Genomic DNA, 12,907 nt, shown 5'->3' with positions numbered 1-12,907 from the left:
ATACCCACCATACCCTACCCACCTACCACCATACCCTGTTCATACCCACCATACCCTACCCACCTACCACCATACCCTGTTCATACCCACCATACCCTACCCACCATACCCTGTTCATACCCACCATACCCTACCCACCTACCACCATACCCTGTTCATACCCACCATACCATACCCTACCCACCACCATACCCTGTTCATACCCACCATACACTACCCACCTACCACCATACCCTGTTCAAACCCACCATACCCTACCCACCTACCACCATACCCTGTCCATACCCACCATACCCTACCCACCTACCACCATACCCTGTTCATACCCACCATACCCTACCCACCTACCACCATACCCTGTTCATACCCACCATACCCTACCCACCTACCACCATACCCTGTTCAAAGGCCCTTAAATCTTTAGTCTTGCCCATTAACCCTGTGAATGGCAAACATACACAATCCATGTCTATATTGTCTCAAGGCTTAAAAATCCTTCTTTAACCTGTCTCCTCCCCTTCATTTACACTGATTGAAGTGGATTTAACAAGTGACATCATTAAGGGATCAGAGCTTTCACCTGGATTCACCTGGTCAGTCTGTCATGGAAAGAGCAGGTGTTCTTAATGTTTTGTATACTCAGTGTGTAACATTTCCTAAACAGTATACATTTCCTAACCAGTATATAACATTTCCTAAACAGTATACATTTCCTGACCAGTATATAACATTTCCTAACCAGTATATAACATTTCCTTAACAGTATACATTTCCTAAACAGTATATAACATTTCCTAACCAGTATATAACATTTCCTTAACAGTATACATTTCCTAAACAGTATATAACATTTCCTAACCAGTATATAACATTTCCTTAACAGTATACATTTCCTAAACAGTATATAACATTTCCTAACCGGTATATAGCATTTCCTGACCCGTGTATAACATTTCCTGACCAGTATATAACATTACCTAACTCCCCCGTCTCGTCTTCAGGAGCTGAAAGACCCCCAGTGCCGGGACGAAATGGCGGCTGCGCGCGGCGCCCTGAAGAAGAACGCCACCATGCTCTACACGGCCTCGCAGGCCTTCCTGCGCCACCCGGACGTGGCGGCCACGCGCGCCAACCGCGACTACGTCTTCAAGCAGGTGCAGGAGGCCATCGGGGGCATCAGCAGTGCCGCTCAGGCCACCTCGCCCGGCGACGAGAAGCACGGCCACGCCGGCATCGGCGAGCTGGCCGCGGCCCTCAACGAGTTTGACGTGAGTACCATCACCTATTTCGCTCTTTCGCTCTCCCCAGCCCCATGATAAAAGTCGGGAAGCGTTGTATGGAGTTCTATGGAGTCTGCAAGACTGTGGGTCTGGCTAGGGTGTATTTCTAAGGCTGTTTCCCAGGTGGGTCCCAGGCAGTGGTTTCCCTTCCCTTCCCTTCCTCTCTTTGAGGGCCGCTGCCCCGTCTCTGTGCTCTGCGGCCGCATCACAAGTATTAGCCTTGTCTCCGTGTGGTTTTTCAAAAAAAGGGCAACCGTTCTGGCAAAGCGTATTTGAAACGGATTCTTGACACACTTTTCAGGTGAACACGTTTGAGTGTTTGACAGTTGTACAGAGTACTTTAAACTCGATCTACTCCACTGTACTGTACACCCCGTGGTCTTGCACAGAGAGACAGAGCAGTGAATGCCACTGACTAACATTACCACTGAAACCATCCGGTGATATACACTCACCTTCCGTCATCACACGTTCCCACAAAGCCTTTAAAGATATGGATTCAGAGAGACTTTTGCCTTCTTTTTCGACACACTGCTTGGGTTGTCTCTGTTGCCTCGGCATTCACAATAAAACATTTTGACACCCTTTTAATTACATACAACATGATGAATTGCTACCTGCAACCACAGCCGACGATTATATCAGACCATGAATTATTCAACTAACATTTGCAAAGGGAGAGAGTCACACAGGCGTACAAACACGAACACATGCACACACACAGAGACACACCCACACACGCACAACACACACAGGCACACGCACACACTTCCGTTTCCCACCTCAGGTGTGTGTGACTGACTTCCCCATATTTCATCTCTTCAGTCTTTTGATTCCCCAACACAGCCTGCAATACCACACATGAATATTGCACATTGTCTGTTATTTTCTTTGTGGTGATATTATTAACAGTAACTTTGACAGATGACTTAATTCACCTGCGTACGGCTGAGCATTTTCAAACATCGCTGTTTGATCAAAGGATTATTCTGAGGCAGGTAATTTACCAGCTTAAAAAATGCCACATCAGCAGATAAGTCAATGTACATTGTTGTGTATGTCCTATCTAGTGTACTACTTTTGACCAGAGCACTATGAGCACTATATAGGGAATAGGGTTCCATGCAACTCTGCATTCATTCATCATTTATTATCTTTAAATTAACTTCCCTTTAAGTACACACACTGGCAGCACTGGAGGAATACATCGTTTACAAGGATGTCCCTAAATATTATTACCAGCATGTACATTCCAGAATGGTATATTCCAGAATGGGTTCTGCTGCTTAGAGAAATATGAGTAAATGCTGTCACCTAGTGGCCAACGACTATAAATACACAGTAGACTGATAATTGATAACAGTGGATTGAATTCAGAGCAGTGCCCATCTCAGAGTAGGAGTGCTGATCTAGGATCAGCTCCCCAATGTCCATGTCATCTTATTCATTATGATCTAAAAGGCTGAACTGATCATAGATCAATACTCAGACAGACTTTATGAATAAGGGCCCAGCACATACTGTGACATTTCAGAGGGACTGTTTTTTTATTTTACCTTTATTTAACTAGGCAAGTCCGTTAAGAACAAATTCATATTTTCAATGACAGCCTAGGAGCAGTGCCTTGTTCAGGGGCAGAACAAAATATTTTTACCTTGAGGATTTGAACTTGCAAGCCTTTACATTTACTAGTCCAACACTCTAACCATTAGGCTACTTGACGTTTTTTGTTGTACTGACAATACATGGACTTATGTTTTCTACCTGAAAGTCAACAGGTCTTTGATGAAATTAAAACGCAATTCAACATTCTTCATTAAATATTTTGCCATTTAGCAGATGCTCTTATCCAGAGCAACTAGAATGAAGTGCCTTTCTCTGCAATTCAAACCCACGACCTCGTTTAAGTTACATACTAATCAGCAGGCAATATATTTTGAGGATACTTTCCCCCCTCTGATAACCAGGTGGTGAATCGCATCTCTGCATGTCTGGCAGACATATCAGTGTGGATGACGGATCACCACCTCAAGCTGAACCTCGGCAAGACGGAGCTGCTCTTCCTCCCGGGGAAGGACTGCCCGTTCCATGATCTCGCCATCACGGTTGACAACTCCATTGTGTCCTCCTCCCAGAGTGCTAAGAACCTTGGCGTGATCCTGGACAACACCCTGTCGTTCTCAACTAACATCAAGGCGGTGACCCGTTCCTGTAGGTTCATGCTCTACAACATTCGCAGAGTACGACCCTGCCTCACGCAGGAAGCGGCGCAGGTCCTAATCCAGGCACTTGTCATCTCCCGTCTGGATTACTGCAACTCGCTGTTGGCTGGGCTCCCTGCCTGTGCCATTAAACCCCTACAACTCATCCAGAACGCCGCAGCCCGTCTGGTGTTCAACTTTCCCAAGTTCTCTCACGTCACCCCGCTCCTCCGCTCTCTCCACTGGCTTCCAGTTGAAGCTCGCATCCGCTACAAGACCATGGTGCTTGCCTACGGAGCTGTGAGGGGAACGGCACCTCCGTACCTTCAGGCTCTGATCAGGCCCTACACCCAAACAAGGGCACTGCGTTCATCCACCTCTGGCCTGCTCGCCTCCCTACCTCTGAGGAAGTACAGTTCCCACTCAGCCCAGTCAAAACTGTTCGCTGCTCTGGCACCCCAATGGTGGAACAAACTCCCTCACGACGCCAGGTCAGCAGAGTCAATCACCACCTTCCGGAGACACCTGAAACCCCACCTCTTTAAGGAATACCTAGGATAGGATAAAGTAATCCTTCTAACCCCCCCCCCCCTTAAAAGAGTTAGATGCACTATTGTAAAGTGGTTGTTCCACTGGATATCATAAGGTGAATGCACCAATTTGTAAGTCGCTCTGGATAAGAGCGTCTGCTAAATGACTTAAATGTAAATGTAAATGTAAATGAGGGAGAATATTGAAAAAGTCATAATGTCTGATGTCATTGGTTTGATTGATTGGGCGTGTATTATTGACATTATAGTTAGAAGCGTGGCTTTGAATACATTAGCAGCTTTTAATGTGTTTTTGTTTAATTGATCTGATAGCATTCCGTGTCATGAGTGTATTATGCCTGAAGTGTAAAGTGGTTGTGCACGGGACTCAGTTTTTATTAGGTTGTAGGGCAACAAAAAAATATCACTCGTGTGTTAACCTTTAGGTTGGCTAGCATACCATTTGGTTTGTGGTACTGTTAAGGCATCTGCATGCTTCCCACCCGGAACAGTCCGGAACAGTTTGTGCATGTATTATGACATTTTTGTTCGTTTTGGTCTTCGGCAAGAGTTTTTTTGGCTGTTTGTGCTCTACATTTTTCTCGAGGTAAGCCGAAGTCTGATAGCCAAAGTCTACGCCCCTTTGTCGGTGATCGGTCAACAGTAGGGATTCTTCAATTAAGTCTGTTGTCATTCAACAAGAGACGACTCGTTTTCATTCGGGTTTTTCACTTGAGAAACACCTGCACCAAACATCTTAGTTAGATGTAGAATTGTGCGACTAAGATCTCCTCTGCAAAAATATCAAAATGAATGACAGATTTATTATATCTTACGTGAATTCTACGGCGTCTCAAGATGGACAAACAGTACTATTGCCACGTTTTTCACGTTTTTCAAGGGAACCTATTATGCAGACCACAGGAGGCTGCGTAGGGGAGAACGGCTCATAATAATGGCTGGAACGGAGCGAATGGATTGGCATCATTTGGTATTTGGTTTGATTGGTATTTCATACCATTCCACAGATTCCGTTCCAGCCATTACCATGAGCCCGTTGCCCCCAATTAATGTGCCACCAACCTCCTGTGTTGCAGACACCTCTACAGGGTATGATGTGCTGTATATAGACCACAGGTAGACGGGTAGATGAATTTCATTTGTATTATAGTGACCCCATGTGGCGAAATTGAGAATTACAAACATGTCTATATGCCTGTCACTCAACACCTGTAATGTAGGTGAGGCTAACACTTGCTTACATATATCAAATGCAAAGCCTAAACATCACATTGCATTTATTTGATAAACATTTTTCAAATGGTGGTGAATATATAGCCTGGTCCCGGATCTGTTATGGTGCTGTACAGGCAACTCATGTGCTCATTGGCTATACAGAACAAACGTATCTATAAATCTATAAGTCCGGAAATACATGATCGACATCCAAGATGGCAGCTGGAAAGTTTGGCACGTTGACAGTGTTTTAATTTACGGCTTTATATTCATGTTTATAGATACTGGCCCTTTTTGTACATCACGTTGATGTCCTTTTGAGAAGCTATGCGGTTTTAATCAGAAGATCAGGCTCGATGACAAGATTGGCACAAAGAATTTTGGCAACGGGAAATACACCCTATTAACACGTTCGTATATCCCAGCTGCCACAGTCCCTCCAAAAGGGCGATTAAAGTCAGAGGTAAATGCCAAATTGATGGTGGAAACCTCATAAATACCCTATGCCTGTTACTGTCTGAAAATGTTCGTCAATTTTCTAGCGATAAATCCATTGGAGCAGCAGCATGCTACAATGGAGAAGGACAGCAGGGTAGGATCCCGCTCTTTCAGGGATGAATAATACATCGAGAATTTGCAGACTTTGATCGTGACAGCCGACCTAATCCTCCCGCAAACTCTCTGCTGTCCGAGCGCGGCGACCAGGAGAGGATTGCAGAGGGAGGCCCCAGACGAGACAGTCTGTTGTGCCCCGAATGGACGTGGAGCGAAACTGGGATAGGGGCAGGGGACCTGCAAGGCAGCCCCTGGGTCAGATGCAAGGGCGAACCCTGGATGGAGCTTCGCTGCAGCGATTGGACTGCAGGGAGTCAACAGTCATCTCAAGTGAACAATTGCGTCTGACAGTTCCAACAGATGAGGAGAACTTGACTCGAGAAAGGTGCCTTCTACGAGAGGACTACGCGTCCTTCATCTCGACGTTAGAAGCCGTCTTCCGAAGATCGAGGAAATGAGTCTACTCTCCGGTAACTGTAAGGTGGGAGGGCTTTGCTTTACCGAAACATGGCTAGATGGTTGGATTTTAAAAAAACGCTGAGATTGAAGTTGTAAATGATGTAGTAATTAGAAGAGACCGCAATCGCAAAGGCGGGGGAGTTTGTATTTCTGTAAGATCAGATATTGGGTTCAACTATAGATCACATTTAAACCATGACGAGATTGAAGCTGTGTGGTTGGACATTCTGAATTGTCGGAGGAGACTTGCTCCAACTGTACAGATTTTGGTAAATCAAAGGTTATTGTTAATGGTGATTGAAATTTTAATGCAGATATGCTCAAAAAAGACAATGCTACTTTTAAAGCTCTTAAGAATTATTGTAATCTGTTTTCCTTACACCAGCTGATTAATGAGCCCACTAGGGTCTGTCCTACCAAAACCATCATTGACCTCGTGTTGGTGTCAGATAGATCAAGGATATCAAACAGTGGGGTTGTAAACTATGGGCTCAGTGATCATGCCATCATTTTCCTGCATAAGGAAGGTTCATAAAACCTTTTCTAATTGTCATAACTCAATACAAATTAGGTCTATGAAGAACTATAGTGCAGATGTTTTTGTTAATTGTTTGAGCAAATTGGACTGGTCTGTTGTATTAAAATGCAATGAGGTGGAATTTTTTTTTGTTTGTTGAATTAAGTAAAGAGCAGACCCATGGATAAACGATAACATTTTAAAGGCAATTAAGCATTGAAATGAACGCTTTCTGGAGTTCAGGAAATCCAGGGCAGATTATATGTTTTATAAACTATAAGAAATTAAGAAATTAGGTTGACATGATGATAGAGAAGGCCAAGAAATATTATTTTAATGACAAAATATTTGAGATAGGAACAATCTGAAGTGTCTGAAGCTGTTCGTTTACAGTAACAGATTAAAGACCAAAGCTCAAAATCTTAGTTTAGACATTGGAGGAAAGGTAACATCAGACAAGACTGTGGTTGCAGACAGTCTGAATAGTTATTTTACCTTGTCAGTCAGGTTGCAAGTTACCTTGTCAGTCAGGTTGTTATGGGGAGAGTCAAGTCCAGCAGTTTTACTCACAGCAGGGGATTCAAGTAGGTGATTTTTCATTTGAAAAAGTGTCTGAGGCAACTGCTAAAGAAGCTGAATGAACCGGACCATTCCAAAGCAACTGGCTTTGACAACATTCCTGACAGATTTCTAAGGGATGCTGCGGTAATTATCACCCCCTGTGTAATTCACATTTTAAATCTGTCTATTGAACTAGGGTTTTTTCCCCAGTGAACTAAAACTTGCACGGGTCATTCCTCAACAACAACAAAAAAGTGAATAAGTTAGATCATGGAAACTATCGGCCTGTCTCAATCCTGTGTATGTTATCGAAGGTAACATACACAGGATTGCTGACTATATCTAACTGATCACATCAGGAAGGAAGTAGGTGGAGGGAAAATGGGTTAGCTCTTATTGGCAAGGAAGAAAACAGATGGCGGATGTGGATGGGACCCTGTCTAAACCCAAAATCTTGAACTGCGGGATACCCCAAGGGAGTGTGCTGGGTTCACTTTCTTTTCTGTTGTATATATATGATCTGAAATCTGCCTCTACATGTGACTGTTTCCTCTATGCATATGATTCTGCACTGCTGGTTTCCCACAAAGACAAAAATGGGGTTGGGAAAGCCCTCAGTGCTGAACTTCTGAATGTCAGTAAATGGCTATAAGCTGTCACTTCACCTTGGAAAACAGAGTCCATATTGTTCGGCTCCAATGTGAAATTGAGGAAATCCCCTGATGTCAAGGTGGTAGTAGGTGACATAACAGCAAAATACTCAGTTAATGATCATAGATGTGTGCTAGATAACCATCTGACAGGAGGAAGCTTGGCACAGAAATGGATATCCAAAGTGAACCATAAAATTTGGGTCAATGGCTAGAACCTCCAAATATCTGGATAAGAATGCAATGGTGGCATTGGCAGGGGCTCTTGTTCAGTCAATTGCAACCTCTCTCTCTGCTGTGCCACTGTTACCTTCTCTGCAAAGTTACATGTTATGGTAATTCGATCTACTCTGCTTTTTATGGAAAACAGTTTGGCTTTCAGAAAGCAAAAAGAGCAAAGCTAATTTGATTCCAGTAGGTAGGCAACAGTTTAATGAGACAAATTGCCCTCTGCCAGTCAGTGTGTGTGTGTGCTCCCCCGAAGCTGCTTGTTCATGATTGATTCCTGCTACACTATACTACACAGCCCCAGTGTCACGTTCCTGACCTTGTTTTCCTTTTGTATTGTTGTGTTTTGTGGGTCAGGACGTGAGATGGGTGGGCAGTCTGTGTTTGTTCTATGTTAAGTGTCAGGTTTAATTGACCTTGTATGGCTCTCAATCAGAGGCAGGTGTTTTCGTTTTCCTCTGATTGAGGACCAGCCAGAGCCGTCCAGCCAGGACCAGCCAGAGCCGTCCAGCCAGGACCAGCCAGAGCCAGCTAGCCAGGATCCGCCAGAGCCAGCCAGCCAGGATCCGCCAGCCAGTCCGGTGTTGTCCCTCAGTCCGGAGCTGCCGTCCCTCAGTCCGGGGCTGCCCCTAAATCCAGCGGGACCCATGTCTAGGGTTCCCAGTCCAAGGTCGGTGGCGAGGGTCGCCACCTTGAGGAGGCCACAGAAGCGGGGATTTATTATGGTGGGATGGGATCCACGTCCTGCGCCAGAGCCGCCGCCGCGGACAGATGCCCACCCAGACCCTCCCCTAGACTTTTTTTTATGGTGCGTCCGGAGTTCGCACCTTAAGGGGGGGGTTCTGTCACGTTCCTGACCTTGTTTTCCTTTTGTATTGTTGTGTTTTGTGGGTCAGGACGTGAGATGGGTGGGCAGTCTGTGTTTGTTCTATGTTAAGTGTCAGGTTTAATTGACCTTGTATGGCTCTCAATCAGAGGCAGGTGTTTTCGTTTTCCTCTGATTGAGAGACATACATAGGGAGGTTGTTTCACATTGTTTGTCGTGGGTGGTTGTCGCTGTGTCTGTGTTTATTGCACCACACGGTACTGTCTCGTCTCTCGTTCGTTCTTTCCTGTTCATGAGTGCATTGTTTTTTATGTTCACCAGTTCAGGTCTGTTTAACGTCGTTTGTTGTTTTGTAGTTTATGCAAGTATAAGTTTTTGTGTTCGTCTTCGTCAGCAAATAAATCTATATGTATTCACAACCCGCTGCACCTTGGTTTAATCCCTGCTCCTCCTCTTCGGATGAAGAGGAGGAGGAGAGTCGTTACACCCAGCCTGTGGAAGGAGACACTATATGTTAGGCAATGCAACGGCTGGACACACATACACAAAGAAACACACACACACACATATTCACACACTCCTGTAGGAGCATACACAGGGCGTAGGGTTCATGCACGTACATGCACACACACGCACACACACACGCACCCACACACACATCCACACACACATCCACAGACATTGATTTCAGTAATGGAACTCTTCAGGAGATGGGTGTGTGTGATGACGGGGTCGATCAGTCCTGGATCAGTCCTGGGTTGCATCCCAAATGGCACCCTATTCCCAATATAGGGACAATAGGGCTCTTGTCAAAAGTAGTGCACTTTATAGGGAATAGGGTGTCATTTTGAATGCAGCCCTGGTGTCCTCAGACTGGGTCAGTATCTGTCTTCTTCCCTCTCTGGACCGGGCCGGACTAGGCTGGACTGGACTGGGCTGGGCTGGGATGAGAATCTATTCACAAATGAGCGATGTGAATAAAAGGGAATGCTGTTTGTTGATGTGTAGGAGGGTAGGTGTGTAGTTTATGTGTCAGATATATGATTTAGTCAAATGTATGTTATAGAGAATATTATATCTAACATTGGACAGTTGGATTATGGCATGTACGGCACACTGTAGAAAGCACTGTGGATTCCACTGCTCCAGTAGCCTTGTGTCTTCACTCTTACTTTTTTTTAAACTTTCCCATCCAGCTTTTATTTTGTAATTCCATTTTGCATCAAAACCATCCTTCTCTCCCGCTCCTCAGAGTTCCCCTCCCTCCAACACCTAGCCCCTGATCAGAGAGAATGTAATATGTCAGACGGCAGCACAGGTAACATGCTCCCGCTCCCTCACCTCCCCAGGCCAAATTAATATTCACCACTCAGGGAACCAACCAGCACTCCAGTCCAGGGGAAGGTGTCTAACGAGAAACACGACCAAAGACTCCGAAAACCTCTCTCCTATTCTTTTTTACATTTTTAATGATCAAATATTCTTATCATGTTACTCCGTCTATCCTATTCTCGTTTCTGCCAACTCTTTCTCCACCAAAGCAAATTAATCCCACACAGTGACCTTTGGAGAAGGAGCAGGCAAATTTATACTAATCAGTAGAAGTTAACCAATCCATATTGAATGTATTGTTAGTCTATGTGTGTTCAGTTTCACCTCTCTGCGTTGACTCTTGGGAACGTTGAATGACGTTTTTGGTTTTTAGTGTTGATATCCCCTGTCCCACAGAGTAAGGCCTGCAGTGGCCTGCCAAGGTCAAGCCATGACCAAACCTTCCCAAATTAAAAAGGGCTGGTTGAGCTCTTAAATTTCTCTTCCCGCCTTTCGTAGGAGCACACAGATAGACAAAGGCTAGCTGAGGTTATTGAGCAATGTGGCACTCAGACTAGAGCTGACACTGGAGAAGGAGAAGGCCAGAGGGATCTGAAAGGGCAGCTTATGGATAAGACAAGGCTCCTCCTGACAAAACCCGTTTAACATGAGAAGTTCAACTAAGGACATTTACTTGTAGGTACCTGAACCGAAAGAGATCCATCCGTGTCCTTTTAAACCTTTTTTTAACCTTTAGGTTGTCCGATTGAGGTTAAAATACCTCTTTCACAAAGGAGAACATACCTTTTGGCTATTAACGTCAAATGTCCCTCAAAAGCACTGGGTATGGTGAGGAAGACAGGTTCGCTCCTCCGAAAGGCCAAAAGCTGTACATAATATGGCTAGAGAAGTGAGGAGGGTTGATTGATTGATTTTATTTGACAGTCCCGATATAGTGCACAAATTTTGTCCAGAGCCCCAGGAGGGCGGCTATTTGAAGAATCTCAAACATAAAATATATCTAGATTTGTGTAACAACACTTTGTTTTGGTTACTACATGATTCCATATGTGTTACTTCCTAGTTTTGATGTCTTCGCTGTTATTCTACAATGTGGAAAATAGACGAAATAAAGAAAAACCCTTGAATGAGTAGGTGTTCTAAAACTTTTGACCGGTAGTGTACAGGCAGGCAGCTATGCTCTCCCCTCTCTCTATCACTCTCCCTCCCCATCTCTCCGGCCTTGTGCAACATTGAGCTACTGTACTAGCACACAGAGCCTTTTAAATATTGACCCTCGGGGTGTCTGTCTCCCATCCAGATTAAATGGAACACCTAGAGCCATCGGCATTTGGATTGCAGAACGGGGCTAAACGTGAATCACTGTTTGTGTCCCAGATGGCACCCTATACACTATTTCCTATTCCGTATATAGTGTGCTACTTTTGACAAAAGCCGTATGGGCCCTGGTCGACAGTAGTGCACTATAGGGAATGAGGTGCCATTAAATCCGCATCCACTGTGTACACACAGAGCCAGAGTGAATATGCAGAAACACCACAGCAATAATTACTCTTGGTAATGTCATGCAATTAGTTGAAAGCTAACACACACGCACACACACTACACATGTGTAAAGACACCGCTAACGTACTGTACTGGCAGGGATCTGACTGTCAAGCTGGGATACAAAGCAAGCTTCTCCCTTCAAATCACATTTTATTTGTCACATGCGCCGAATACAACAGGTGTGGACCTTACAGTGAAATGCTTACTTACAAGCCCTGAACCAACAATGCCGTTTTAAGAAAATACCCCCCAAAAAGTAAGAGATAATTAAAGAGCAGCAGTAAATAACAATAGCGGGGCTATATACAGTGTAAAGAGTCAATGTGTCAATGTGCAGGGGCACCGGTGTCAAGGTAATTGAGGTAATTATGTACAAGCAGGTAGGGTTATTAAAGTGGCTATGCATAGATCATAACAGAGAGTAGCATTAGCGTGGGGTGGGGTGGGGGGGGGGCAATGCAAATAGTCTGGGTAGCCATTTGATTAGCTGTTCAGGAGTCTTATGGCTTGGGGGTAGAAGCTGTTTAGAAGCCTCTTGGACCTGGACTTGGAGCTCCGGTACCGCTTGCCGTGCGGTAGCAGAGAGAACTGTCTATGACTAGGGTGTCTGGAGTCTTTGACCATTTTTAGGCCCTTACTCGGATACCGCCTGGTATAGAGGTCCTGGATGACCGAGAAGTTGCCATACCAGGCAGTGATGCAACCCGTCAGGATGTTCTCGATGGTGCAGCTGTAAAACCTTTTGAGGATCTGAGGACCCATGCCAAATCCTTTCAGTCTCCTGAGGGGGGATATGTTTTGTCGTGTCCTCTTCACGACTGTCTTGGTGTGCTTGGACCATGTTAGTTTGTTGGTGATGTGGACGCCAAGGAACTTGAAGCTCTCAACCTGTTCCACTACAGCCCTGTCGATGACAATGGGGGCGTGCTTGGTTCTCATTTTCCTGTAGTCCACAATCATCTCCTTAGTCTTGATCATGTTGAG

General features: G+C 44.9%; 1 protein-coding gene across 2 annotated transcripts in view; it reads left to right on the top strand.

The window, feature by feature from the left end:
* LOC139566646 (catenin alpha-2) overlaps window positions 1–12,907 on the top strand; it is a 756,349-nt gene that overhangs the window by 167,371 nt on the left and 576,071 nt on the right. For both annotated transcript variants that reach the window (XM_071387896.1, XM_071387897.1), the window contains exon 6: window positions 1,002–1,268. In XM_071387896.1, coding sequence (XP_071243997.1) covers window positions 1,002–1,268 — 267 coding nt within the window. The remainder of the gene's footprint in view (window positions 1–1,001; window positions 1,269–12,907) is intronic.

This window comes from Salvelinus alpinus, chromosome 39 (genome assembly GCF_045679555.1).
Source record: "Salvelinus alpinus chromosome 39, SLU_Salpinus.1, whole genome shotgun sequence".
NCBI classification, from domain to species: domain Eukaryota; kingdom Metazoa; phylum Chordata; class Actinopteri; order Salmoniformes; family Salmonidae; genus Salvelinus; species Salvelinus alpinus.
The sequence above is the reverse complement of the archived record's forward strand: the minus strand, read 5'-3'. Positions and strand labels throughout refer to the sequence as shown.